Raw genomic sequence first — 27,972 nt, 5'->3', positions numbered from 1 at the left:
CAAAATTAAAATTTCATGATTCAGATAGAGAATGCAATTTTAAACAACTTTCCAATTTACTTACTTAAAGTGATGGTAAACTCACTACATGAAGTCTGCAATATATTATAGCTCCAAGTTAAAATAATACATTGAGGCTCTCAAGTTTAGGATAAATAGTGTAGGAGACCGAATAACCAACAACTTTTAATCCCACTGTTACCTTTTTATCTGGGCGCCTCCATGTTAAAGCCATTTTTCCTATTTTGACTTGTATATGGTACAGTCAATAGGGGATGCACCATACCTCCTATGTATTTTCTCATCACTGTGCTCCCATGCCACGGCGTTGAGGGTTCTCCGCATGTGCAGGTCTCAGACTATCCTGAGAACTGCACCTGAGTAGTTTGGAATCCTAACTGAGAACCCTCAACGATCCTGCACGGAGAGCATGGTGATGAGAAAATACATAGGGCGTATGGTGCATCCCCAATTGGCTGTACCATATGCCCTTCAAAATTGGAAAGAATGGCTTTAACACGGAGGCGCCAGGAACATGGGAAACAGTGGGATTAAAAGTTGTTGGTTATTCAGTCTCCTACATTATTTAGCCTAAAATTGAGAGCCTTAATGTATTATTTTAACTTAGAGCTATAATATATTGCAGACTTCCTGTAGTGAGTTTACCATTACTTTATCAAAATGTGCCAGTATTTTATATTTACACTTTTTTGAGTCAACGGCTCCTTCTAAGCATGCTCAAGAATTCACATATACGTATATGCATTTGTCATTGGCTGGTGGCTGTCACATGGTACAGGGGGAGTGGAAATAGACATAACTGAAATTTGTCTCAAAAAAATCTGCGACTCATTTGAAGTTAAAGGGACACTGAACCCAAATTTTTTCTTTCGTGATTCAGATAGAGCATGAAATTTTAAGCAACTTTCTAATTTATTCCTATTATCAAATTTTCTTTATTCTCTTAGTATCTATATTTGAAATGCAAGAATGTAAGTTTATGCCAGCCCATTTTTGGTGAACAACCTGGGTTGTCCTTGCTGATTGGTGGATAAATTCATCCACCAATAAAAAAGTGCTGTCCAGAGTCTGAACCAAAAAAATAGCTTAGATGCCTTATTTTTCAAATAAAGATATTAAGAGAACGAAGAAAATTTGATAATAGGAGTACATTAGAAAGTTGCTTAAAATTGCTGCTCTATCTGAATCACAAAATAAAAAATTTGGGTTCAGTGTTCCTTTAAGACTAAGTGCTATTGCATTGTCTTTTTATCATGCATTTGTTGTTTATACAAATTAGGGCTGGGCGATATGGGGGAGGGAAATCACGATTTAAAAAAAACAAAACCTTGATTGCGATTTAATCGCGATTTTCTTATAAATTATTAGAACACCTTCATTTTGCACACGTGACGGGTCTCTCTCCCTCTGAGCAGTTAGCGTTTCTGGGATGGTCCCGGGGAGGAGGGACGGGGCATAGACTGGGAAGGAAGTTTGTAGCATGAGAGTGGCCCATTGGAATTAAGCACCGACACGACACCAGCTTTTTCATTACAGGCGGTGCTGTGGGATCATGATACTTCGTATTCGATCGGGTTGATTTCTGTCCGCGGCCTCAGAACAGGCGGACAAGTTATGCAGCAGCGATCTTTAGGCCGCTGCTTCATAACTTCTGTTTCCGGTGAGCCTGAAGGCTCGCTGGAAACGAGGGGCATCAAGCTCCATAAGGAGATTGTAAATATGCCCCTTAGTACGAATCTCTACAAACCTCCCAATGGGAGCAAAAATTAAGTATTTTAAAGTGCCATAAAACAGGTTGAGATCTGTGCATATCCTAATAGCGCTAATTAATTAAAAATAGTCTGCATAAAAAATTGTTTAAAAATTGCTGGCAAGTATTTTAAAATAATTTTCAGAAATAAGCAAAATTACTAACATAGCTATGCTGTCTGGAAAAATTGATAACGGGATACACACAGGTGATGTGAGAGCGGTCAGTGATGTTTGTATGTTTCACTCTTGCAGCGTGTGACTAACTCACTGACAGCGAGTCACATGACCGGGGACAAGATGGCAACAGAGAGGATACTGACCCACACCCTGCAGATCATGTACCTGCTGACAGGGGAGGTGAGAACTGATGAAATATGTTATAATAATAACAGCTGCATGTCCCTGCGACCGGCTGTATTTGTTTTGTTTTTTTATTGGAGAGCCTAAAAAAGTGTGTGTAAATAAAGTGTGTATGTATATACAAATTATGGGAAATCTGAAATTAAAGGGATATGAAAACCCCCAAAAAATTATTAATTCGGATCATACAATTAAAAAAAAAAAAAAAAAAGTTTTCAGTTTGCTTCTATTATCAAATTTGCTTTTTCTCCATGCTATTCTTTGTTGAAGAGATACTTAGGTATCTGTCTGGAGCACTACATTGTAGTAAATAGTGCTGCCATCTAGTGCTCTTGCAAATGAATAATGTTTTTGCAAAATGGCTGCCTTACAGTGCTCCAGACACGTGGACGCTCCTGAGATTATGTCCCTGCTTTTCTACAAAACATACCACGAGAACGAAGAAAATGTGATAATACAAGTAAATTACAATGTTGTTTAAACTTGCATGCTGTACCTGAATAATGAAAGAAAGATAAAGATTTGTTTCATGTAAACAAAAGTTACAATCACCTTTCAAACAGTGTCCAACACTTGAGGGGTTAGTAGGTTTTAGTGGTGAGGGTTTATTGCAATTGGTCTGGCAGTTTAGGGGTTAAATGTAATGGTCTACTACAGATTAGGAGATGGTATCACTTTACACCAGCTATTTAAAAAGCAATATTACAATCATATTGTGTACATTACACTTGTGATAACCAACTGGTGATAGAATGGTAATTATGGCTAGAACACTAATTAGCGAGTCCTATTATAATTACAGGATACCCTAATTTAACTGAGAGCAACAAGCAAGTGAGTTTTTTAACCAACAACTTCTAATACCAAATCAAGCAATACTGATGGTGTAAGGCCTAGAACACAGTAGTGCACCTCACACCATCAGTATCACTAGCCTTGTACTCAGCCCGTAGTAATTAGTTTGGATAAGTGATGATACCTGCATCTTGTAGGTCACATTCCAGCCCTTGTCTAAGGGTTGGAAAATTTGCTTTACAGAAAAAAATAACTCTTCCCCACCACACACACCTGCAGCAGCATTCCCCATGATACCTGCATCTTGTAGGTCACATTCCAGCCCTTGTCTAAGGGTTGGAAAATTTGCTTTACAGAAAAAAAGAATTCTTCCTCACCACACGCACCTGCAGCAGCATTACCCAGCTGAGCAGAGAGATGAGCATTGCTGGGGAATGTGACATTATACAGCGTCAAGGCACAGTGACTCCCTTTACTGACTCTATGTGTATTTCTCCTACATTGGTGTATCCGGTCCACGGCTTCATCCTTACTTGTGGGATATTCTCAATCCCTACAGGAAGTGGCAAAGAGAGCACACAGCAGAGCTGTCCATATAGCTCCCCTCAGGCTCCGCCCCCCCCAGTCATTCTCTTTGCCGCTCTAACTACTAGCATCTCCACGGGGGTGGTAAAGAGTATGTGGTGTTTAGTTGTAGTTTTTTATTCTTTTATCAAGAGTTTGTTATTTTAAAATAGTGCCGGCTTGTACTATTTACTCTGCAGCAGAAAGTGATGAAGATTTCTGCCGAGAGGAATATGATTTTAGCACCAGTAACTAAAATCCATTGCTGTTCCCACGCAGGACTGTTGAAACCAGAGAACTTCAGTTGGGGGGAACAGTTTGTAGGCTTAACTGCTTCAGGTATGATCAGTCATTTTTCTAACAAGACCTAGTAATGCTAGAAGACTGTCAGCAATCCCCTCTGGGATAGGTAAGCCATTTTTCTTAGACTCTGTATAAAATTATGGCTTATATTAAGGGCTCTATGCTGGTTGACACTATTGTGGGCTAAATCGATTGCTTTTTAGCATGTTTTCACTATAAATAAGGTGTTTTTTCAGACTTTAAAACACTTTTGGGGTTTTATTTTGCGCCTGGCACTTATTTGGACACCTATTCTAGTCAGAAAGGCCCCTCCACTCTGGAATGAAGAGGGAGGAGGCCTCATTTTCAAGCCTCAATTGCGCAGTTGTTTTGCTTAGGCAGTTCATGCAGCTTCACGTGGGGAGTCCAGAGGCATCAGAAAAGACTCCAGAGAGGCTTATTTCCTACTAAAATAATCCCTAAGGAAGGTAAAGGCCACAGTGGAAGCTGTGGCATAGTACTGTAGTGTTTTTAACCGGTTAATTGCTGTTATTAGCTCCGGTTTGGGCATTAAGGGGTTAATTGGTCTGAAAATTTGCGTGCAATCCTTTCAAAGCATTAAGACACTGTGGTGAAAATTTCATTAAAATCGGATGTTTATTTGATGGTTTTTTGATGTTTTAGTAATAAAGTGTGCACTTTTATTATTTAAAGACACAGTAACGTTTTTGTCAAAAATAATTTTTATTGCATTGAAGATCTGTTTGTCTGTCAAACATGTCTGACCCTTCAGATAACCTATGTTCTGTATGTTCAAAGGCCAAGGTGGTTCCCCCATCAAATTTATGTGTGAAGTGTGCCATAGCGTCCAAACAGCTTAAGGACCGTACAGTCACGCTTAAAGATATAGCCCTAGATGATTCTTTAGCTGAAGGTAGTGAGGATAGCTCACTATCCTCTCCTTCTGTGTCAACACCAGCTATGCCCGCGCAAGCGATGCCCAGTACATCTAGCGCGCCAATTGCTATTACTATGCAACAGTTAGCAGCAGTAATGGATAATTCTCTCGCAGCATTTTTATCCAAACTGCCAGCTTTTCCTAGGAAGCGTGATTGCTCAGTTTTAAATACAGAAAATGAGCAAGCAGACGCAGAGGATAATTTATCTGTAGTGCCCTCACATCAATCTGACTTGGCGGTGAGGGAGGGCCTGTCTGAGGGAGAAATTTCTGACACAGGAAAAGTTTCTCAGCAGGCAGAGCCTGATACCATAGCATTTAAATTTAAGCTAGAACACCTCCGCGCTCTACTTAAGGAGGTCCTAGCTACTCTTGATGATTGTGACCCTTTGGTGGTCCCAGAAAAATTGTGTAAAATGGATAAATTCTTAGAGGTCCCAGTACACACTGATGCGTTTCCGATACCTAAGAGGGTGGCGGATATAGTGAATAAGGAGTGGGAGAAGCCAGGTGTACCTTTTTGTTCCCCCTCCTATATTTAAGAAAATGTTCCCCATTGTTGGCCCCAGAAGGGACGCGTGGCAGACGGTCCCTAAGGTAGAGGGGGCAGTTTCAACGCTAGCTAAGCGCACAACTATACCAATAGAAGACAGTTGCGCTTTCAAAGATCCTATGGATAAAAAATTAGAAGGTTTACTTAAGAAAATTTTTGTTCAACAAGGTTTTCTTCTTCAACCAATTTCTTGCATTATTCCTGTAACCACTGCAGCTGCTTTTTGGTTTGAGGAATTAGAAAACTCGCTCCAGAAGGAGACTTCTTATGATGAAGTCATGGATAGAATTCACGCCCTGAAGTTGGCTAATTCTTTCATTACAGATGCCGCTTTTCAGTTAGCTAAATTAGCGGCGAAAAATTCTGGTTTCGCAATAGTGGCGCGTAGAGCGCTTTGGCTAAAATCGTGGTCGGCGGATGTGTCGTCCAAAACAAAATTGCTTAATATTCCTTTCAAGGGTAAGACCCTATTCGGGCCAGAGTTGAAAGAAATTATTTCAGATATCACTGGGGGAAAGGGCCATGCCCTTCCACAGGATAGACCTTTCAAAGCTAAAAATAAGTCTAATTTTCGTTCCTTTCGCAATTTCAGGAACGGACCGGCTTTTACCTCTACAGCCACTAGGCAAGAGGGTAACGCACCCCAGCCCAAACCAGCATGGAAACCATTGCAAGGCTGGAACAAGGGTAAACATGCCAAAAAGCCTGCTGCTGCTACCAAGACAGCATGAAGGGGTAGCCCCTGATCCGGGACCGGATCTAGTAGGGGGCAGACTTTCTCTCTTTGCTCAGGCCTGGGCAAGAGATGTTCCGGACCCCTGGGCACTAGAAATTGTCTCGGGTATCTTCTAGAATTCAAGGACCTTCCTCCAAGGGGAAGGTTCCACATGTCTCGCTTATCTTTAGACCAGATAAAGAGACAGGCATTCTTACATTGCGTAGAAGACCTTTTAAAAATGGGAGTGATAAACCCAGTTCCAACAGCAGAACAAGGACTGGGATTTTACTCAAACCTGTTTGTAGTTCCCAAAAAGGAAGGAACTTTCAGGCCAATTCTGGATTTAAAGATCCTAAACAAATTCCTCAGAGTTCCATCATTCAAAATGGAAACCATTCGGACAATTTTACCAATGATCCAGGAGGGTCAATATATAACTACCGTGGACTTAAAGGATGCGTACCTGCATATTCCTATCCACAAAGATCACCATCAGTTTCTGAGGTTCGCCTTTCTGGACAAGCATTACCAGTTCGTGGCTCTTCCCTTCGGATTGGCCACTGCTCCCAGAATTTTCACAAAGGTGCTAGGGTCCCTTCTAGCGGTGCTAAGGCCAAGGGGCATTGCAGTAGCACCTTACCTAGACGACATTTTAATACAGGCGTCGTCCTTTCACAAAGCAAGGGCTCATACGGACATTGTTCTAGCCTTTCTAAGGTCTCACGGGTGGAAGGTGAACATAGAAAAAAGTTCTCTGTCCCCGTTCACAAGGGTTCCCTTCCTGGGAACAATAATAGACTCGGTAGAAATGAAAATCTTTCTGACAGAGGTCAGGAAATTAAAACTTTTGAACACTTGTCGAGTTCTTCAATCCATTCCTCAACCCTCCATAGCTCAGTGCATGGAGGTAATAGGACTAATGGTTGCGGCAATGGACGTGGTTCCTTTTGCTCAAATTCATTTAAGACCATTGCAACTGTGCATGCTCAAACAATGGAATGGGGATTATGCAGATTTGTCTCCCCAGATTCAGATGGACCAGCAAACCAGAGACTCACTCCTCTGGTGGTTGTCTCAGGATCACCTGTCTCAGGGAATGAGTTTCCGAAGACCGGAGTGGATCATTGTCACGACCGACGCCAGCCTCTTATGCTGGGGCACGGTCTGGAAGTCCCTGAAGGCTCAGGGTCTATGGTCTCGGGAAGAATCTCTTCTCCCGATAAACATTTTGGAATTGAGAGCGATATTCAATGCGCTCCAGGCATGGCCTCAACTAGCGGAGGCCAAATTCATCAGATTTCAGTCGGACAACATGACGACTGTAGCGTACATCAATCATCAGGGGGGAACAAAGAGTTCCCTGGCGATGAGGGAGGTATCCAAGATCATCAAATGGGCAGAGGATCACTCCTGCCATCTATCAGCAATTCACATCCCAGGAGTGGACAACTGGGAAGCGGATTATCTGAGTCGTCAGACTTTCCATCCGGGGGAGTGGGAACTCCACCCGGAGGTTTTTGCTCAGCTGACCCAGCTATGGGGCATTCCAGATCTGGATCTGATGGCGTCACGTCAGAACTCCAAAGTTACACGTTACGGGTCCAGGTCCAGGGATCCCAAGGCGACATTGGTAGATGCCTTAGTAGCGCCTTGGTCGTTCAATCTAGCTTATGTCTTTCCACCGTTTCCCCTTCTCCCCCGGCTAGTAGCCAGGATCAAACGGGAGAAGGCTTCGGTAATTCTGATAGCTCCTGCGTGGCCACGCAGGACTTGGTATGCAGACCTGGTGAATATGTCATCGGTTCCACCATGGAAGCTGCCTTTGAGGCAGGACCTTCTAATTCAAGGTCCATTCGAACATCCAAACCTAGTTTCTCTGCAACTGACTGCTTGGAGATTGAACGCTTGATTCTAGCTAAGCGTGGGTTTTCGGAATCAGTTATAGATACTCTGATCCAGGCTAGAAAGCCTGTCACCAGGAAAATTTACCATAAGATATGGCGGAAATATCTTTGATGGTGCGAATCCAAGGGTTACTCATGGAGTAAGATTAGGATTCCAAGGATACTATCTTTTCTCCAAGAAGGATTGGAGAAAGGTCTGTCAGCTAGTTCTTTAAAGGGACAGATATCTGCTCTGTCTGTCTGTTTTGTTACACAAGCGTCTGGCAGCCATGCCAGATATTCAGGCGTTTGTACAGGCTTTAGTCAGAATCAAGCCTGTCTACAGACCTGTGGCTCCTCCATGGAGTCTAAATTTAGTTCTTTCAGTTCTTCAAGGGGTTCCGTTTGAACCTCTACATTCCATAGATATTAAGTTACTATCTTGGAAAGTTTTGTTTTTAGTAGCTATTTCTTCTGCTAGAAGAGTTTCTGAATTGTCTGCTTTGCAGTGTAATTCACCCTATCTGGTGTTTCATACAGATAAGGTCGTTTTACGTACCAAACCTGGTTTTCTTCCAAAAGTGGTTTCCAATAAGAATATCAACCAGGAAATAGTTGTTCCTTCTCTGTGTCCTAATCCAGTTTCTAACAAGGAACGTCTGTTACACAATCTTGATGTGGTTCGTGCTTTAAAGTTTTATCTAAAAGCAACTAAAGACTTCAGACAAACATCGTCCTTGTTTGTCGTCTATTCTGGCAAGAGGAGAGGTCAAAAGGCGACTGCGACCTCTCTGTCTTTCTGGCTGAAAAGCATCATCCGGTTGGCTTATGAGACTGCTGGAAGGCAGCCTCCTGAACGAATTACAGCTCACTCTACTAGAGCTGTGGCTTCCACATGGGCTTTCAAGAATGAGGCTTCTGTTGAACAGATTTGTAAGGCAGCGACTTGGTCTTCACTGCATACGTTTGCCAAATTTTACAAATTCGATACTTTTGCTTCTTCGGAGGATATTTTTGGGAGAAAGGTTTTGCAAGCAGTGGTGCCTTCCGTTTAGGTTACCTGACTTCATCCGTGTCCTAAAGCTTTGGTATTGGTTCCCACAAGTAAGGATGAAGCCGTGGACCGGATACACCAATGTAGGAGAAAACAGAATTTATGTTTACCTGATAAATTTCTTTCTCCTACGGTGTATCCGGTCCACGGCCCGCCCTGGCATTTTGGTCAGGTTTAAATTTATTTTTTGTAAACTACAGTCACCACTGCACCCTATGGTTCTCCTTTTTCTCCTAACCGTCGGTCGAATAACTGGGGGGGCGGAGCCTGAGGGGAGCTATATGGACAGCTCTGCTGTGTGCTCTCTTTGCCACTTCCTGTAGGGATGGAGAATATCCCACAAGTAAGGATGAAGCCGTGGATCGGATACACCGTAGGAGAAAGAAATTTATCAGGTAAACATAAATTCTGTTTTCCTACCTTCTGTCTTAATCTCTGTATGTTCTCAGCAACAGTATCCCCCACAGCAGCATTCACTGGCTGAGTGGAGAGTTGAGCATTGATGGGGAACATGACAATTTACCAACTATAGGTCACAGTGATGCCCTATACTGACCTATCTGGCCCTGTGTGTATTTCATATCTTCTGTCTGTCTCTGGCTCTGTCAGTAAAAGTGTGTGACAGAGCCAGTCCCTGTGTCAGCGCTGAATGAGTTGTGTGTGTTTCAGGTGCCTATAAAGTGTGGTGATGTTGCCGTGTATTTCTCTATGGAGGAGTGGGAGTATATAGAGGGACACAAGGAGCTTTACAAGGACATCATGATGGAGACTATGGAGATCCCAGGAAATGAGAGCTCAGGTAACGCTGTGTAGTAATAAATATCTCACTCAGGAAATGCTCATACACTACTGACATGACTGACAGAGCATAAATCTACAGTGAATCTGTCATGTGTGAACTAACCGAATCTGATTATAAACTAGTTTTGTAGCCAGCATAAATACCAGAACATTTTTTTTAAAGGGACGTTAGAGTCAAAAATGTTGTTAGGTAATATATTTATATTTTTATATGCAAAAACATGTTTAAGTAACAGACTAGCAAGAAACATGTTGCCTTCTTAGACTTTGGTGCACATTGGCAGTATCTGCAAGGTTGATAGGGAAAGGTATTACATTGTAAGATACTCCAACAAAAGTGTTTCATGATTAACAAAATAAACTAATTTTATTTTCTATTAGAACCAACAGGTCACCGTGATGAAAATCTAGACACAGGAGCACATGAAGAGCTTGTACAGAATATTCAGCCAGTGGAGACCACATCAGACGTCTCAGCAGGTGACATCTATAGCAGAAGCTACTTTTTTATCTTCTTTTGAAAACTCATATTCTGAAGTGATTTAAATTCTAAAAAAAATAAATATTATTTGTATTTTTATTTACCGAGAACAATAAATAAATACTCGCTGGATAAAGTGAGAACATATAATATGAGGCTCGTTGACCTGTAAAATGGAATTACACACAGGGTATATTACAGGAGATTAAGGGACATTATATAATAAACTATCCTGTAGCGCTGTAGTCCCCTGTAGTTTGAATAACAAATTTGCTTTATTGTGTGTTAAAGCTGCTTAGTCAATATGTTATCCTGAGAGATCAGCACAGGAGCACACACACATAGTGCCAGTCTCATGTATATAAATCTTTTGACTCTAACACCAAGCACATGCACAGAGCATACACACAAAGAGGAGACCTCATATGCTCCCAGATGGGCACCATAGACATGTAAATGATACCAGTCTCAGAGGGGAAGATGCAGTCTCTTCCCCTCCTGTCAATGCACCGTTCTATCACCAGAGCTCTTTAAAGGGACAGTCTACACCAGAATTGTTATTGTTTTAAAAGATAGATAATCCCTTTTTTACCCATTCCCCAGTTTTGCATAACCAACACAGTTATATTTATATATTTTTTACCTCTGTGATTATCTTGTGTCTAAGTCTCTGCTAACTGCCCCTTTTTTCAGTTCTTTTGACAGACTTGCAGTTTAGCCAATCAGTGATAGCTCCCAGGTAACTTCACATGCACAAGCACAGTGTTATCTATATGAAATACGTGAACTAACACCCTCTAGTGGTGAAAAACCTGTTAAAATGCATTCTTAAGAGGCGGCCTTCAAGGTCTAAGACATTAGCTTATAAACCTCCTAGGTTAAGCTTTCAACTAAGAATACCAAGAGAACAAAGCAAATTGGTGATAAGAGTAAACTGGAAAATTGTTTAAAATGACATGCCCTATCTGAATCATGAAAGTTTATTTTGGACTAGACTGTCCCTTTAATGAAACATCTTTATATTGATTATGAGAAGTCAGTGCCCTCTCTCGCTTGTGTGGGGTGAGGACTGGTTGGTGCAGCAGTGGGTTTGGGGAAGATTTTAGGTGATTCTGGGTTTCCCAGAGCAGAAATAGAATAACAAGGATTTTGTTGAAGAGCATACCTAGGTAGTTTAGGAGCATGCATGTCTATCACTATAAGGCAACAATGTACACGTTTACAAATACTGCTTTATATAGTGCTCAAGCTACAAATATTCTTTTTGATATTCATGTCCCATTAAAGGGATACTAAACCCATTTTTTTTTCTTTCATGATTCAAATAGAGCATTACATTTTAAGCAGCTTTCTAATTTACTCCTATTATCAGTTTTTCTTTGTTCTCTTGTATCTTTATTTAAAAAGCAGGAATGTAAAGCTTAGGAGCCGGCCCATTTTAGGTTCAGCACCCTGGATAGTGCCTGCTTATTGGTGGCTACATTTGTCCACCAATAAGGAAGCGCAACCCAGGTCCTGAACCAAAAATGGTCCAGTTCCTAAGCTTTACATTCCTGCTTTTAAATAAAGATAGCAAGAGAAAAAATTAAAATTGACAATAGGAATAAATTAGAAAGTTGCTTAAATTTGCATGCTCTATCTGAATCATTAAAGAAAAAATCTGGGTTTAGTATCCCTTTAAATATAAGGTATATATTCATGATATCACATTATACTGTTTTGGAAGATCTTAAAAGCACACCTGATTAACCATAGTAATGTTTTTTTACACTATGGGCTAGATTACATGTAGCACACTAACTAACTTTTGCACATAAGCGATATAGTTTTGTTTTGGCTTTTTGTGAGCGAGTAAAAGAACGCACGTATTACAAGTTACGTGTAAACGTTTGTTGGGTTAGCGCTACTAAACAATGCACTAAACACAACATAAATACATTTAAAATTACAGTTACACTCATCTATACAATATCTGATACAATATTCATATAAAAATAATTTGAAAAAGTTTTAAGGGCTCAAAGGTGTATGGTATATGACAAGGTGTTAAACTGCAAAGGGCTATAACATACATATATAAACATATAAGCAAATATATGTGTATGCATGTATGTGTATATATACAGGTAGCCCTCAGTTTACGCCGGGGTTAGGTTCCAGGAGGAATGGTTGTAAATTGAAACCGTTGTAAATTGAAACCCAGTTTATAAAATAAGTCAATGGGAAGTGAGGGAGTTAGGTTCCAGGCCCCTCTCAAAATTGTCATAATTAACACCTAATACATTATTTTTAAAGCTTTGAAATGAAGACTTTAAATGCTAAACATCATTATAAACCTAAAAATATAGATTGTATCATCATCAAACTAAGTTTAATGAACAAAAACATTTGCTAAACATCACCTAATAAAATAATCGCACAACAGACTGCATCATCATCAAACTAAGTTTAATGAACAAAAACGTTTTTTTACTTGCATTTTTCTGCAATCAGTTCTCTGCATTGTTAGCATGTTAGATAATATTGGGTCTGCAACTATTCTATGCATTTCAATCTGCAGTGATTAATAGGCAGTTAGGCACCCTCATCTCAAGCAGCTGGACAGGAAGATAATAGGGAAGTGCCTGCTACATTTTGCTCGATAGATCTGGTCTGATCTGTGTACACAGTTCAATTTAAGGCTGTTAAATTGCATAACTTTGCTGCAAAACAATCTGACAGCTCCACCTACTGGCTATTTTAATTAGTGCATTGCTTTCCAAAAGCTTTTCAATAGCAGTCACATGACTGAAAAAAAAGGTTGTTATTCTGAAACGGTACAAATTGAACCGGCGTAAACCGAGGGCCACCTGTGTGTGTGTATATGTGTGTATGTGTATATATATATATATATATATATATATATATATATATATATATATATATATATATATATATATGTATATATGTATGTATATATGTGTGTGTGTGTATATATATATATATATATATATATATATATATATATATATATATATATATACATACAGTGTATGTATGTGTATGTATGTGTATATATATATATATATATATATATAGATGAAAACTATTTTGTATTCAATAATCAATATTAATATTTAATAATGTGTTTAATAGTTTATTTACCTAGGGTCAATCCATCTCATGTTGTCCAATAATTGTCAAGTTGGTTGCTTTGGTGCAAAGATAGGAACTACCCTTATCATGAACCTGCTAACAAGTATTATTAAAGGGACACTGTACCCAAATTTTTTCTTTCGTGATTCAGATAGAGCATGCAATTTTAAGCAAATTTCTAATTTACTCCTATTATCAAATGTTCTTCATTCTCTTTGTATCTTTATTTGAAATGAAAGAATGTAAGTTTAGATGCCGGCCCATGTTTGGTGAATAACCTGGGTTATTCTTGCTGATTGGTGGATAAATTCATCCACCAATAAAAAAGTGCTGTCCAGGACTGAACCAAAAAAGAAGCTTAGATGCCTTCTTTTTCAAATAAAGATAGCAAGTGAACAAAGAAAAATTTATAATAGGAGTAAATTAGAAAGTTGCTTAAAATTGCATGCTCTATCTGAATCACGAAAGAAAAAATTTGGGTTCAGTGCCCTGTTTGATTTATATAACTAGCCACTTATCATCATGTGTCCACATATTTCGTGGATACCTAGTCTTACTAGATAATCCCTTGAGAGATCGTCATTGGGTTTTTCACTCTGATCACTCATCTGATAGGATAATACCACTATCTAGTTAGTATAGTGGCCTTTGATGTGTGGCCTGTGTTGTGAAGATTATGTCACACTAGAGATGTCCTTTATAGATTGGAGAGATATTCCCCAATCTTACATAAGTTGTTCATAGATTGAACAATTATAGCAATCCATCACAATTAGATATTAGAGGCAATATTATTCAACCTATTATAGATTAGTGTACTATTTTGATTGGATTTGATGATATAGAGATTGCTATCACGTCTGTCACTTGAATTTCTGATATACAGTTTTGACCATTTATGGATATCTCTTAATATTTCTTATCTTGAAGTGGTATACTGCATGTTTTCCATTTAGATGTACTCAATAAATATATATTTGGGATTAGATCTAATGGTAGTTCTATATGACGATTATGCACATTACACACGTTTTAGTTATCATTGGTATGTATATTGAAAAACAATATATTACCCTATGTACTTTACCGGATCCAAATATTTTATGTCTCTAGATATATCCGGGACATGAGTGGCCCTCTTAAAACCACACTGACTATCCTATGGGAGTGCTCACCAGTCATAAACACTGTTTTTTATCTGATATATCTCCTATTAGTGTCAGTAACCACTGTAGCTGTAGTATTCACTGTAGATCTATGCCTCAACGTTGTAATCTATATGACAGTAATGCTTATTTTTCTATCAGATAAATTTAGTGTTCGCCTAGAGAACGTTCTCTCTTTATTGGCCCTTCATTGGTGCAACACAAGTTCTCTTTACACTAGATATTTCTAGTGGTCACTCTAGTCAATCCCCACATTTCGACCCCTCACGAGTACAATGATGTTTTTATTTATTACAGATTAAAAAGATGCACCGTGGTTATAACATATCTCACGCCCCTTATCACCATACACCTATCAGCCAGTGCCACATATTTGTATTAGGATCGCTATCATATGATCCTCATTGGACACACTCACTGTAGCCGGGCATGCGCATTTAGCGCATTGGGGCCGGGCATGCGCACTCAGCACAGAGGAGGTATGTGGTTACTGTTAACGCCTATGATCGAGCGCACGCAGTGATTGGGCCATATCCGACTTTGGCTCGTCATGCGCATTGAGCGACTGTAGACGCCGACTTAGTCAGCGGCGTATTCAAATTACAACCAAACTAGAAACCACCACTTAACAGCTGACTGAGACAATTATTTATGTCTTTAAAATAACTTAACATTCAGTAGTATTGGAGTTGCTGCGCTCTGTCCGCTCTCATCATGCATATTATCTGAAATTAATTTGTCATCAGACAACATCCCAACTATAACAAGGTATGACTATCATAAGTTTAGATCAATATTAAATGTGACACTAATAAGAAAAAAAAAAAAAAAAAAAAAAAAATATATACATTAAAATTACTACTAATCACTGCCTCCCCCACTGGTTATAAGTTGATTTAAGGTTTATACTTTAATGTGTGCCTCATTATTATCACTCTCAAAAATAAGGTTTAATAATTTCTAAAAGTTGTCTTGAAGTACTTCCAAATATGTTTGATCAAACAAACTGTAGGACAATTAGGAATATATGAAATCTGTTTTATGCAGTGTATATTATATTATAAACTGTCTATGTTTATGTTGTTGTTTTTATTGTGGGACCAATATGGCAACAACCGATTGGTTAAGACCAGATTACTGATTAAGTGGATCCCTCCCACCATCACCTGTTTAATATCAACCAGTTTAGGTTTAGGGTATATCTAGCAAGTGTTCAGTAAACATTTTATGAAGCCTGATGAAACAGCTATCTGCTGAGAAACGCGTTGCCTGTTATTATTTTATAATTTTTATTAAAATCAACTTTTAATATTTTGAACACTTGCTGCATTCTTCTTTGGGACATATATCTTTTATCCCTCTCTGGAGGAATATTCGCTTATCTGGACCAGCTGTGGGATCCTTTGTACCTTTGGATCCATTTGTATCTCTGGCTAGAAGTCTGTTGGGTGACTGAATTGACCCCTTCATGCCTCTATAGCACCACAAGAGGTGCTTCACACTTTGTGAGTATTATTCCTCTCTTTGCTTGTATTGAAACCTTTGCATCAGCAATACTAGGCCATATTGGCACCTGTGTCTTCCTCTCGCCTATATAGACATCAGTTCCTGTGCAGGAGGTTGGTCTTCTGGGTGACCCTATAGATCCCAGACCGTATATCTAGCACTAATTGAGGTGCTCTACTAAATGTGAGTTTACTCATCACCTTAAGATTTATTCATCTCTGAACAAACAATATTGGGCCATGTGGCGCTTCTGTTTTTTCTTCTCATAGATTGCCGCTCCTGGATCCTGGCCTGGATCATCACAGATAGCTGCCTCCCATCCCAATAGAGACTTTTCACTTCATTACCATTGTGTTTGTATGATTGTATAACATTCACTTTGTATTACATTGTCACTAATTTTTTATGCATAATATTGCACATTTTCTATTATTTACCACTCCTTATTTGCATTGATATTGGTACACACAGTATATTATATTGATATCCCACTAGTATACTTAGATTTGTTAGCACTATATTTATAACACAGGTACTTAATATATAGACATATAAGTATAGATTTATTTGGTTACATTCCCTCTTTTACACTTAGGGCGCCCCCTATCTATCTCTTTTTTTGGATCCCTTTAAGTAACTTAAAGTGCAGTATCACAATAAATACTCTGTATGTATACAATATATAAATTTAATTCTGTAAAAATATATAGATTTTCATTGTGAACAATTGTATTAAATATGAACACATCATAGCCTTTATAAAGAGGCATCAAGGAACAAGTAATTGAATTTGAGAAAGGAGGGTGATCCTCTGAAACGCGTTGCTCAATTATTCACCCTGTGTACTTTGTCCGCAAGGAGCACCTGTAGTGAACAGGTGTAGGAAAGGGAGCGAGCTGTAACGGCGTGAATTGAAAGGCAAAGACGCTTGATAGCCAGTTACAAAATACCCTAGTTTCCCAAGGTTATTAAGAATCTATGCTGGACATTGGATTAAAGACACAGCAATAACGATTTTATCAGTTGTGGAACTTTATGGAGACTAGGACCTTTTACAGGAGCAAATCTGGAAAGATCCAGTGTAAGTGCTTAATTACAACTTTTTTTAATTATTTTTTCGCCTGTAACGAGACCTCCCTGTCTCGCTTTGTTTCTAGACCTCACAAACTCTGGAAAGCAACATTACATTAACTCTGGAGAAAGTGCAAACAAAGTCTAAGTCCAATTAAGAATCCTTTTGTGCATATACAGTATATATATATATGTGGACGTTTTTTATATATGTTCTCTAGGCAATTCGTATATGTTTGTGTGATTTAGGATTTGTTCATCTGAATTTTAATTGTTTTATGTTTCAAATTATATATATATATATATATATATATACAGGTGGCCCTCGGTTTACGCCTTTCAATTTGCGCCGTTTCAGAATAACAACCTTTTTTTTTTTTCAGTCATGTGACTGCTATTGAAAAGCTTTGGAAAGCAAAGTGCACTAATTAAAATAGCCAGTAGGTGGAGCTGTCCGCTTGTTTTGCAGCAAAGTTATGCAACTTAACAGCCTGAAATTGATCTGTGTACACAGAGCAGACATTAGCTATTGAGCAACACGTTTTAGCAGCCACTTCCCTATTATCTTACTGTCCAGCAGCTTGAGGTGAGGGTGCCTAACTACTTATTAATCACTGCAGATTCAAATGCATAGAATAGGTGCAGACCCAATATTATCTAACATGCTAACAATGCAGAGAACTGATTGCAGAAAAATGCAAGTAAAAAAATGTTTTTGTTCATTAAACTTAGTTTGATGATGCAGTCTGTTGTGTGATTATTTAATTAGGTGCTGTAAGCAAATATTTTTGTTTATTAAACTTAGTTTGATGATAATACAATCTATATTATTAGGTTTATAATGCTGTTTAGCATTTAAATTCTTAATTTCAAAGCTTTAAAAATAATGTATTAGATGTTACATATGACAATTTTGAGAGGGGCCTGGAACCTAACTCCCTCACTTCCCATTGACTTATTTTATAAACTGCGTTTCAATTTACAACGGTTTCGATTTACAACCATTCCTTCTGGAAGCTTAACCCAGCACTGCCAAGTTTCTGGGGTTCTCTGTCTCAAAGTAAGTTAAGTGCCCTGTAAATGACAGTCTTACCAGTAATGCTGAGCAATGTGGTGACTGCTTAGTTTTGTCAGCTGCAGCTCTGCATATCTCCTGCCTGTGACACAGCTCCTTCTTTCCCGCTAAGCAGGAAATGTTTTAGAGTGTTGCCATGGTAATCCGCGGCAACGCTCTGATTTAAAACTGTCAGGAGGAGTAGGAGTAGACTGTAGACAGCAGATGAAGGAGGGGGGGGGGGGATGAATTTTTTGAAACATTAATAAAAAAAAATTATGCTGAAGCTGGGGCCCCCCTGATGGGGGACCTCCCGGGACTGCTGCATCACCGGCAGTTCCGCCACTGACGGCGCCCATCTTTGTGTCAGGGTTATATATTGGTTATAGAGATGTTTACAGAGACCTCAATATTTCCATTCAGGATGGTTGTAGCTCCTTGGAACAAAAATTGAAGTCTAGAGCACATTACAAGGTACATGTACATAAATATAAAGATTTTACACATTCTTGTTCCAAATACTTAGAATTTTAGTCCTACTGTTCAAAATTGCTGAATGTTCCACTTTTAGGGTCAGTTTATAATGGAAATTGTTCAAGTATAGTATAGTGCGTATGCAGAAAATTTCAGATTTTTTAGACTTCTCTTATTTATTTTTTTCTTATGGGGGCGATAGTGCAGTTTTCATAAATATGTTTATGATTGTCGATGACCTTTAATATTATCTACTAATCCTTGCTAATACCGCATCACTTTAATACTGGTCAGCTTACTTTATATGTTGAAATTGTCAAGTTATTTATGTGCATTAACATTATAGTTTCTGCTATATCCTGTTAATTGCACTAATATTGTGAAGCTATTTATGTGATTACGATAGTTCACATAGATCCCATATACATTACCTGTACAGACATTGAACCTCTGCATCAGTAGGTGGGGCCTGTGGACGGCTGAGTGTTTTTGAGTCTTGTTTTTTCATATTGATAATCTACAACTCCTTTATGAAGCTTTTTTTAGACTGTCTGAAGTACGGGAGGGTGACATAGATCCCTACAAATTCTACCCACTCAGGCATGTAGCCACTTATCTTTAGTGTTGCCTGGTGTGTTGTCAACCCTCACATTCTTGGTACCTTTCATAACAACATATTTATTTATAAAATATTTTACCAGGAAGGATACATTGAGATTTCTCATGTTTTCAAGTATGTCCTGGGTCCACAAAACCTTGCATTGATATAATAGGGCAAATAAAATACAAAAACAATATTAATATGTGTCGGTGCCAGAACACCGTTTAAGATGACTGCATACTTCTAATGCTCTTGCTAGTGGTATGCTGTGAGGCATAAAAAACAACATCCTAGCAACTCAAAGGGTCCCAGGAGTTGTGGAAATAAGCTCCAGACAAGTAACCTAGTCAGCGATTACTTTTGCTGTCCTGTCAGAAGCTGCACAGCGTCACGGAAGTTGCGGCCTACTCACACAGGGCCCCAGGAATATGAGGGAACTCACCAAATCAAACATCTATGAGACAGTGGAGACTGCTAAGAAGAGAACCACGTGGCTAATGGCTTACTATATAACATAACCTAAGGCCTATTACAGATGCAACAAATCTCTAATTTAATCATAAAAGGGGATACATGCTAAAACTGGGCTGTGCGCTTTATGACAAACCAGATTGATACAGATGAATATACATAGCCATACAGAGGACATCACCATAATCTGTTATAACGCTTCGCTGTGTAACAAATGCGCCCCAATCCAAAGCAGAGATATTGAAATATGCCTACATTGAACTCTCAAACAATAGCTACAGAGATGGCTTCTAGAAGATTACCTAAACAAGACAAGCTAACTAAAGCCACTTCAAATAACTTTTCTGCCTTTTTTAAAGCAGCAGACAAAACTAGACCCATTGAGGAAATCTCAGAGCTCACTTCAGATACTCCGCAAGACCCCAATATTTCAGTGCTCCAAACACCTTACTAGGACCAAGAACCAGATGATGAGGGCCCGGTCACGCTCAAAGTGATGGAATCACTTATAAACCAAGTGAAGCTGTGTATCAAAGAGGAATGCGCATACCTCAAGAAAGAATTGAATGATTTGGGCAGCAGAGTTGAAACTCTGGAAGGAGACGGGGAAGAAATAACATCTGAAATTCTATCTATGTCTTACAAAATGCGCACACAACAAAAACATATACAGGAGCTAGAATCTAAGTTAGATTATATTGAAAATAGAACAAGGTGCAACAACATACGCCAACTAACCACCTTCCAATACCAAGGTACAAAAGTCAAATTCTTTGCTGACCTCTCTGTACATACGCTACAGATTAGAAGAGAATTCAGTGCCCTGACTCTACACCTCTGTAATCTCAATATACCGTATAGATGGGGCTTCCCTGTACAGGTCCAAGTGGTCAAATATGGAAAGAGTTACGACTGCACCCAGCCAATGGACATCATCTCATTTTGCAATAACCTAGGCATCAATCCGCCTAGCACTACTGGAACACATGCACCCGCATCCTTGAAGCCAAAGGACACGTAGTCATAAGCCTCTAAATCCAAATCCTGGAGTGACATCGCTAAATACCCTCCTAACAAGAGACATCAATCCCAAGACCTTCAGCAAGCACATATGACTGCTTAACGATATCCTTTTACTTAGTGATCAAGACACCAAGCAGATTTTTGTTTGCAACCAAACTCCGTGATCAAGACATGTAAGACTCCTGGTCAAAAAGCCCTCTATGATAGGGCAGGAGGTAGCATGTTTTTATAAGACAATAAAGATATAGGGCTGATTAGAAATTGTCTCCTAGACATATATGAACCAGGGTCCCAGAAATATTTTTTCTACCAGTCATCGCTACCAGCCAGGTAAAACAAACATATTCAGTTCACGAAGAAGACTGCAGAGTCTGGAGTACCCATACACTGCATTGGCAAACTTTAAGAAACTATAAGTTATCCAGCTTGATATTGCATATGTCACTGTGCCCTCTATCTTAATAATAATAGTCGTTAAATGTTGATATGCTGTTTTTACCTGATTCCACATGTTGCCCTCATATATTGTTGATTAGTGGGCCTGCCTTCCTTTCTTTGTTTGAGTTTTTTCTCTTCTTCTTAGGTTAAATGGATAACCCTTTTGTTTTTAGTTATGCTTTGATTAACCCTTTTGGATAGGCCTTGCAGCTTAGAAGGTATCCAGTTACTTGAGTAAGTCATTACGATTCACGGACATGGAGGATAGTTCCTCCTTCATTTATGGTTTCAATGGTAAGTCATGTTTGAAGAAGTATGAGAGAATGCTTTTTCTAAAGACTTAACCATGTTTATAGCTGGAGACACTATGCCTCCTACATGATGATTAATGTTCGTATTATGTTACATAATGGTTTACCTGTTTTATAATTAATGGCAGTTTTACTACTCATCTATCAAACAATGCATCACCAAATAAGTCCACATATTAAAATATAGGAAACTTCAGGTGGATTAATACTACTATGATTGAAATGCCTTTTCTGTATTTAACTGTGAACTAATATCTAATAACCCCACTTAACCCATTACTTCCAAACAATTTATACCACAGACTTGACCCCTACACAATAGAATTAACTATACGAGAGAGAAACACACGTTCAGTGTATCCTTCTGGTTATAGTGTTGATATACATTCAGCACCCCTGGACCACACAAGTTAGATAACGCTTCACACAATCCACTTTAAGACCCTCTATTGTAACCCCTTTCTACCCACTACAGCTTCTTAAGCTACCTATTCCTCTACCCCGTGTTCTTTTTAAGTTTAACCAAACGATAGATACTTCTACTTAACTTACCCCTTCCCGTTCCCCCTAACCGAATCCCTTAATTTAAAGACTTCTTGACTGTACTCACCCTATTCAACTAAACCACACAAAGACCTGACATCTCAAAAACTCAAAAAATTGTATCTAATAACCTTATCATAGCGACCCAGAATGTAAAAGACTTCTTGTTGGCTCAAAAACGTTAAATTGCTCTCCACGACTTTCACAAAAAACATCTTGACATAGTTTTCGTTCAGGAGACTCGTTTCAGGAAAAAACATAAACCACAACTTCCCACTCGATACTATGATAAATATTTTACCTGCTCCAACACCACTAAAAAAAATGGGGTCTGCATTCTGTTCAAGAAGAACTTACCCTTTGACCTGCTACACATCAGCCGAGATACAGAAGGCAGATTTCTTCTCTTGGTGGGACTCTGCTATGGCAGACCCATCACCCTACTGAACCTATATGCCCCAAATAAGCCCCATCCCTCATTCTTCAAAAAAGTGATGACACTGTTATTAGACCATGCTAAAGGTCCCATATTTATAGCTGGTGATCTGAATTTTCCCTTTGACCCCTCTATAGATGTCTCCTCAGGGAAATCATACATCACAAATAAAACTATTAAAGCTAACTGCCTTGCGCTCCAAACCATCCCCCCTTTTTTTTATTTTTTTAAATAATTTTTTATTGAGGTAATAAGTAATACCAGTAGAACAAACAATATGTCCAGGCACGGATCATAAATAATAAAAATACTTGTACATTTCCATACAAGAAATAAATGTAGACTAAAACATTGGTGTACTAATGAAGCAGTTGTTCTCACAGTGTCTAACCCGTAGTGGTGACGTATATCCATATGGATAGTAGAATAACAGTTGACATGCGTTATAGCACCACTTCTGCCACCATGAAGAGAAAATGTAAAACATTATATATAATAAACACAGGTGACTGGAACATATATCTATGAAACCTCGATTTTTATATTATATAGCTAATTAATGATCCCTACCTCGAGATGAGAGGTACTTTATAAACTATAAAGGGTAGGAGGTAGGGAATTGGCTTTTGTCCGAACCTCTCAGAGGTCTGAGTGTGTGTGTGGGGGAGGGTTGCAACGGGCAAGAGCCGCTCGAAATAGGGGGAAATGGAGGACGGAGCCAGCCAGGATGCTGGAAAGATAAAGACTACAGGGCCATTAACCTTAATAGTTGAAGGGGCTCTGATTTAATATCAGCAAAATAGTCATACATATATATTGACCAACATAAAATACATCTTAGCTAAATATTATGCTGGGGTTCATATGGATGCCACACCTCTTAAGCTGATTCTAGGTCACTCTAAATCCTCTATTTACGCCATGAGTAAATTCAAGCTAGGAGATGCAAAAGTAAGGGTAGTTTCCTAAAAATAATGGGAACAGGGAAGGATATTTAAATATATATGGAAAGCAAAGGACTGCTATATGAAACCCTCTCCTGGGGAGATGCCAGCTATAGGCGATGTGGGGAAAAAGGAGAAGGGGTGTGACCCGCAGGTAATAAATGCCAGCGGGAAAGGGAAGAGAGGGGTCAAATAGAGGTGATGGATGGAAATAAAATGACAATTGAGAAATAATATAAAGGACGGTGCAGCATGAATATAGTGTGAGCCTTATAAGGGATATTCCCCATATATGAACTACCAAAACTAAACATCACATAAGCAACTTTAGATATAGGACTAAGACATTAACATGCATGTAATAACTATAAATAAGCTAAGTTTATGCAATACAGTACTAATACAGAACCATAAGACAAATATAAACTTTGCACACCTAGTACTCCAGTTAACTTGAGGCATATAAACAGACAATAACCTAACTGTTAGTAAATAGGTATGGCTCTAGCTATTAAAAGTTTCAACTTCCAGTGTATATGTGAGAGAGCATCTCCTGTAATTTGGGAATGGTAATTGGAAGAGAAGAGGGAGAAATGTTCTAGTCTTATGTCTCTGTCTATGGTACATGCATAAAAAATGTGTTCCAAGGGGCAACCGTTTGAGGCAAATGGGAGTGAAACGGTGATTGTATAAACAGTCTCTGATAACCTTAATTATGAGCATAAAGTTTTGTTAGGATGTTAAGGTTATAAAGGCGCTCATTATAATAAGAGGGCGGGGTACCTCTTGGCAAAGGAGTGAACTACTGTAACTAGACCAGGTTCACCCAGCCATTGTATATAGACTATCAATATTTAATATAACTCCTATGTGACTTAAAATATAGTGTTGCATAGTATCTAAGATATTAAAAGATGAGCTAATTTAAGTGAAATTTGTCACGTAGTTGTCAAAGAAAACATGGTTCTAAAATAAATTTAGCCAATTCCTTGCTGCAGGATATGGAGCCGACAAATTATAACCCTATCAAACAAGGTATGGTTGGTTTGGAATTATCTAGATGAGGAATGAGAGAGATGTGGTTAATATAACGGGATATGCTGCTGTATATAGATTGCACAATATATAATTCAACATAAATCTCTCTCTTTTCAGAGGCATAACGTGACCTTATAAACTGTTATAGGAACGGAGAGTATTAAATACATTAATTGTATATAATCAATAAACCCCCATGAAACCTTAGGGTCATAATTTTTATGGTTTATGCAAGTGAGCTAAAGTAAAGAGAAAATACTTAATCTTACAGTCTCAAGTAGAGTTTAGGACAGTCTTATAGGCTGAATATAGAGCTGACAGAGACAATTAGACAGGATTATGTTCAGACATCAGAGTACATATAAATGGTGTATAAAGAAGTAGTATAAACAAAATATATTTATGATGTGTATATCTCAGGGATGAATTGAAAGGCATAAAGTGTACAGCGACATGAAACTAAATCAGAGTCTGATAAAATAGTGCAGACCATGCAGATGAGCTGTACTGAAAGAACCTGCATCAGTTGTAAATAGGTAACAGTACAGCCTGTTTTGTAGTTAACAGCGTCTCTAGAGTTAACCAATGCCTCTCCTATGCAGCTGTATAAACCCAAGTGTAGGTGGCAGGGAAGGTTGAGAGAGCTGATAGGCATGCTGCCACAAAACGAGTGATGTTAGAATATGAAGGTTGTCATATATTAGTAGGATCAAGCAGCTGCATATTACTGCTGTATCACACTGAGCTGTATGGCCACAAATATTATACTGGGGACTTCCACTGGTTCTTAGCTTGGCTAGTGACTGCATCCCAGCCTACCAAGCCCCGATGAGTTCCACATCGCTTGCCGGGAGACCAACTTCCCTGTCCAAGATCATGAACATGGAAAGCTTCATAAGATTAGGCTGCTCTAACTGCCACTCAGGCAAGCCAGTATGTGACTCCTTTTCCCTTACACCAACCTGCGATGCTAGGCCTCTAATCAGCTGCGCGTTAGTCCATGTATTCTGTGCTCTCATGGAGCTGGGTTGCGGGGGGTCTGCCCCTCATATTGATCTGTCGAGATCGTCAAATGGGGCTTAGGGAACCGAGTAGTTTGAACGCGCACCTCTCTTAGGTCTTAGTGTCCTTCTGCTCCCCATGGCAGCATGTCTGATGTATAACGCTCAGTCTCTCCCTCAGGCAGGCGTGTTGTCAGCGTATTCTGTTTTTGGTCCATGGCGGCTTTCAGCTCCTCACTAAGAGCGTGGTGGTGGGCATCTAAAGAGAGTAATAAGCCCTGCAGTGCAGATATTATTTGTCTTTCCATGATAGAGCTTAGGGTAGAGATGAAGTGAATTGAAAGATCCTCTAACAGCAGCTACAGAGCGTTCTCTAAAATGGCGGCCCGCTCCATGCAGCGTTTACAACAGGTCAAGAGATCTTTGTATCGCTGTGGTATCCAAAATTCAGCTCAGTAACCTGTAACTGTTGCCCAATGTTCTAGAGCTCCGTGAATGAGAGATATCATTTGTGAAAAGCCCGTAACTTGCTTGTAATGCTATATCATTTGATCAAGTAGTAGGAGCCCTGTATAGAGACGTCCTGTTGCTTTCACGGCTGGCTCCGCCCCCACCATCCCCACTTTTGACACATTGAGGTTTACTCGCAGCTTTACGAAAGAATATACCTTTTTTTCACCCCCCAAAAAAAATATACACCCATCTAGATTATATATTAATTGACCAAAACACTCACTTACACTTGATTGACTCGAAAATCTCTCAAACTTCTTGGTCAGATCATGCCATGGTTCTTAGTTCTTTCGCATGGCCCCAAAAACCTGGAGTGCGAAATTCATGGTGGCTCAATGATGTCATTTTCACAGATCCCCTTATATTCAAAAGCATTACAGATAAAAAGACCCTCTTCTTTGATATTAATGACCCCAACAACACATCCCAGTTTAACAACTGGGAGGCATATAAATGTTTCATTAGGGGTGAGATCATTAAACAAACTACACAACACCATAGACAATTGGAACAGGCCTACTCTAAACTGATTGACACACTTAAAGCAGCTGAAGAGGAGCATAAGCGAGACCCAAAGTCATCAGACCTCATTCAAAAGGTTAATCAAGCTAAAGAGGACCTACACCAACATCTGATTAAAAATGTGCACTATCGGGCCTTATCTCTAAATGCTAAATTTTTTGCAGAAAAAAACTAAGCTGGTAAACTAATGGCCAGATCTCTTAGGAAAAAAAACATTTAAGTCATTTATCAGAACGATTCAGAATAGGGAAGGACACAATATTCATACAAGCAAAGAAATAGCAAATACTTTATCAGATTACTACAGCAAACTCTATAATTTAGATGCTAGTAACTCTTTGATAGGATATAAACAGTGGAACATTATTTGTCACTCATCACCCTGCCAACCTTAACTGACAATGACAGAACAAACCTAGAATCTCCAATTACAAAAGCTGAACTACAGGACGCTATTAAACAACTGTCTTCAGGCAAAGCCCCAGGGCCTGATGGCTTCACCCCCAAATGTTATAAATTGATGATATCTTACATTAACTCACACTTGCTCGCACTTTACAACTCCATAGACAAAAGCTCCACTTTCTCTAAACAGATGCTAGAAGCCAACATAACAGTCATCCCGAAAGTTGGCAAAGATCCTACACGGACAGAAAGTTATAGACCAATATAACTTTTAAATGTGGACTTGAAATTATATTCCAAAATACTAGCAAACAGACTTAAACGTTACCTCCCATACTTGATTCATGAAGACCGAGTTGCCTTCATTCCCACCCGTGAAGCCAAAGACAACACTACTAGACTGATCCAAATTATCCACCACACATCATCCAAAAATTTACCACTCACCATGCTGTCAACAGACGCTGAGAAAGCCTTTGACAGAGTCAATTGGCAATTTCTGTGGCTGACACTTCTCAAATTTGGAATTCCATAAAACTTTATTGATAAGATTTTGGCTATATACGCCGCTCCCAACGCAAAAGTTATAGTTAACAACTCATTTTCAAACCCCTTCACAATTGCTAACGGCACCCGCCAGGGATGTCCCCTTTTACCCCTATTGTTTGCTCTTTCGGTGGAGGTGCTTTCTGCCAAAGTCCGCTTAACTCAAGCGGTTAAGGGAATTCAGATCGGTCTGTATACCACTAAATGTCTCTTATTTGCAGATGATATACTTTTTACCCTTACTAACACTAGAGAGTCAATTCCAGCCCTAATCAATATTCTAGACGAATACAAACTACACTCCAACTTCTCTATAAATATGGGGAAATCAGTGGTCATGAAATTACGGATTTTCCCAGAAGATAGACAATTTATCAACACACAAACCCCCTTTGCTTCCGCGGATAACTACATACCTAGGGGTAGTCCTAAAACCCACCATTTCAGAAACAATTACAACAAACTTTCCAAAACTAAAACATCAGATCAATGTTGAACTTAACTCCTCGCACCAAACCATTTGTCCTGGCTTGGACGAGTTAATGCGATAAA

General features: G+C 39.1%; 1 protein-coding gene across 1 annotated transcript in view; it reads left to right on the top strand.

Moving 5' to 3' along the window:
• LOC128644356 (zinc finger protein OZF-like) overlaps positions 1–27,972 on the top strand; it is a 60,371-nt gene that overhangs the window by 6,376 nt on the left and 26,023 nt on the right. Inside the window, exons 3-5 of the mRNA XM_053697009.1 lie at positions 2,026–2,130; positions 9,610–9,739; positions 10,123–10,221. Coding sequence (XP_053552984.1) covers positions 2,026–2,130; positions 9,610–9,739; positions 10,123–10,221 — 334 coding nt within the window. The remainder of the gene's footprint in view (positions 1–2,025; positions 2,131–9,609; positions 9,740–10,122; positions 10,222–27,972) is intronic.

The sequence above is a fragment of the Bombina bombina genome, unplaced genomic scaffold, assembly GCF_027579735.1.
Source record: "Bombina bombina isolate aBomBom1 unplaced genomic scaffold, aBomBom1.pri scaffold_408, whole genome shotgun sequence".
Classification (NCBI taxonomy): domain Eukaryota; kingdom Metazoa; phylum Chordata; class Amphibia; order Anura; family Bombinatoridae; genus Bombina; species Bombina bombina.
The sequence above is the reverse complement of the archived record's forward strand: the minus strand, read 5'-3'. Positions and strand labels throughout refer to the sequence as shown.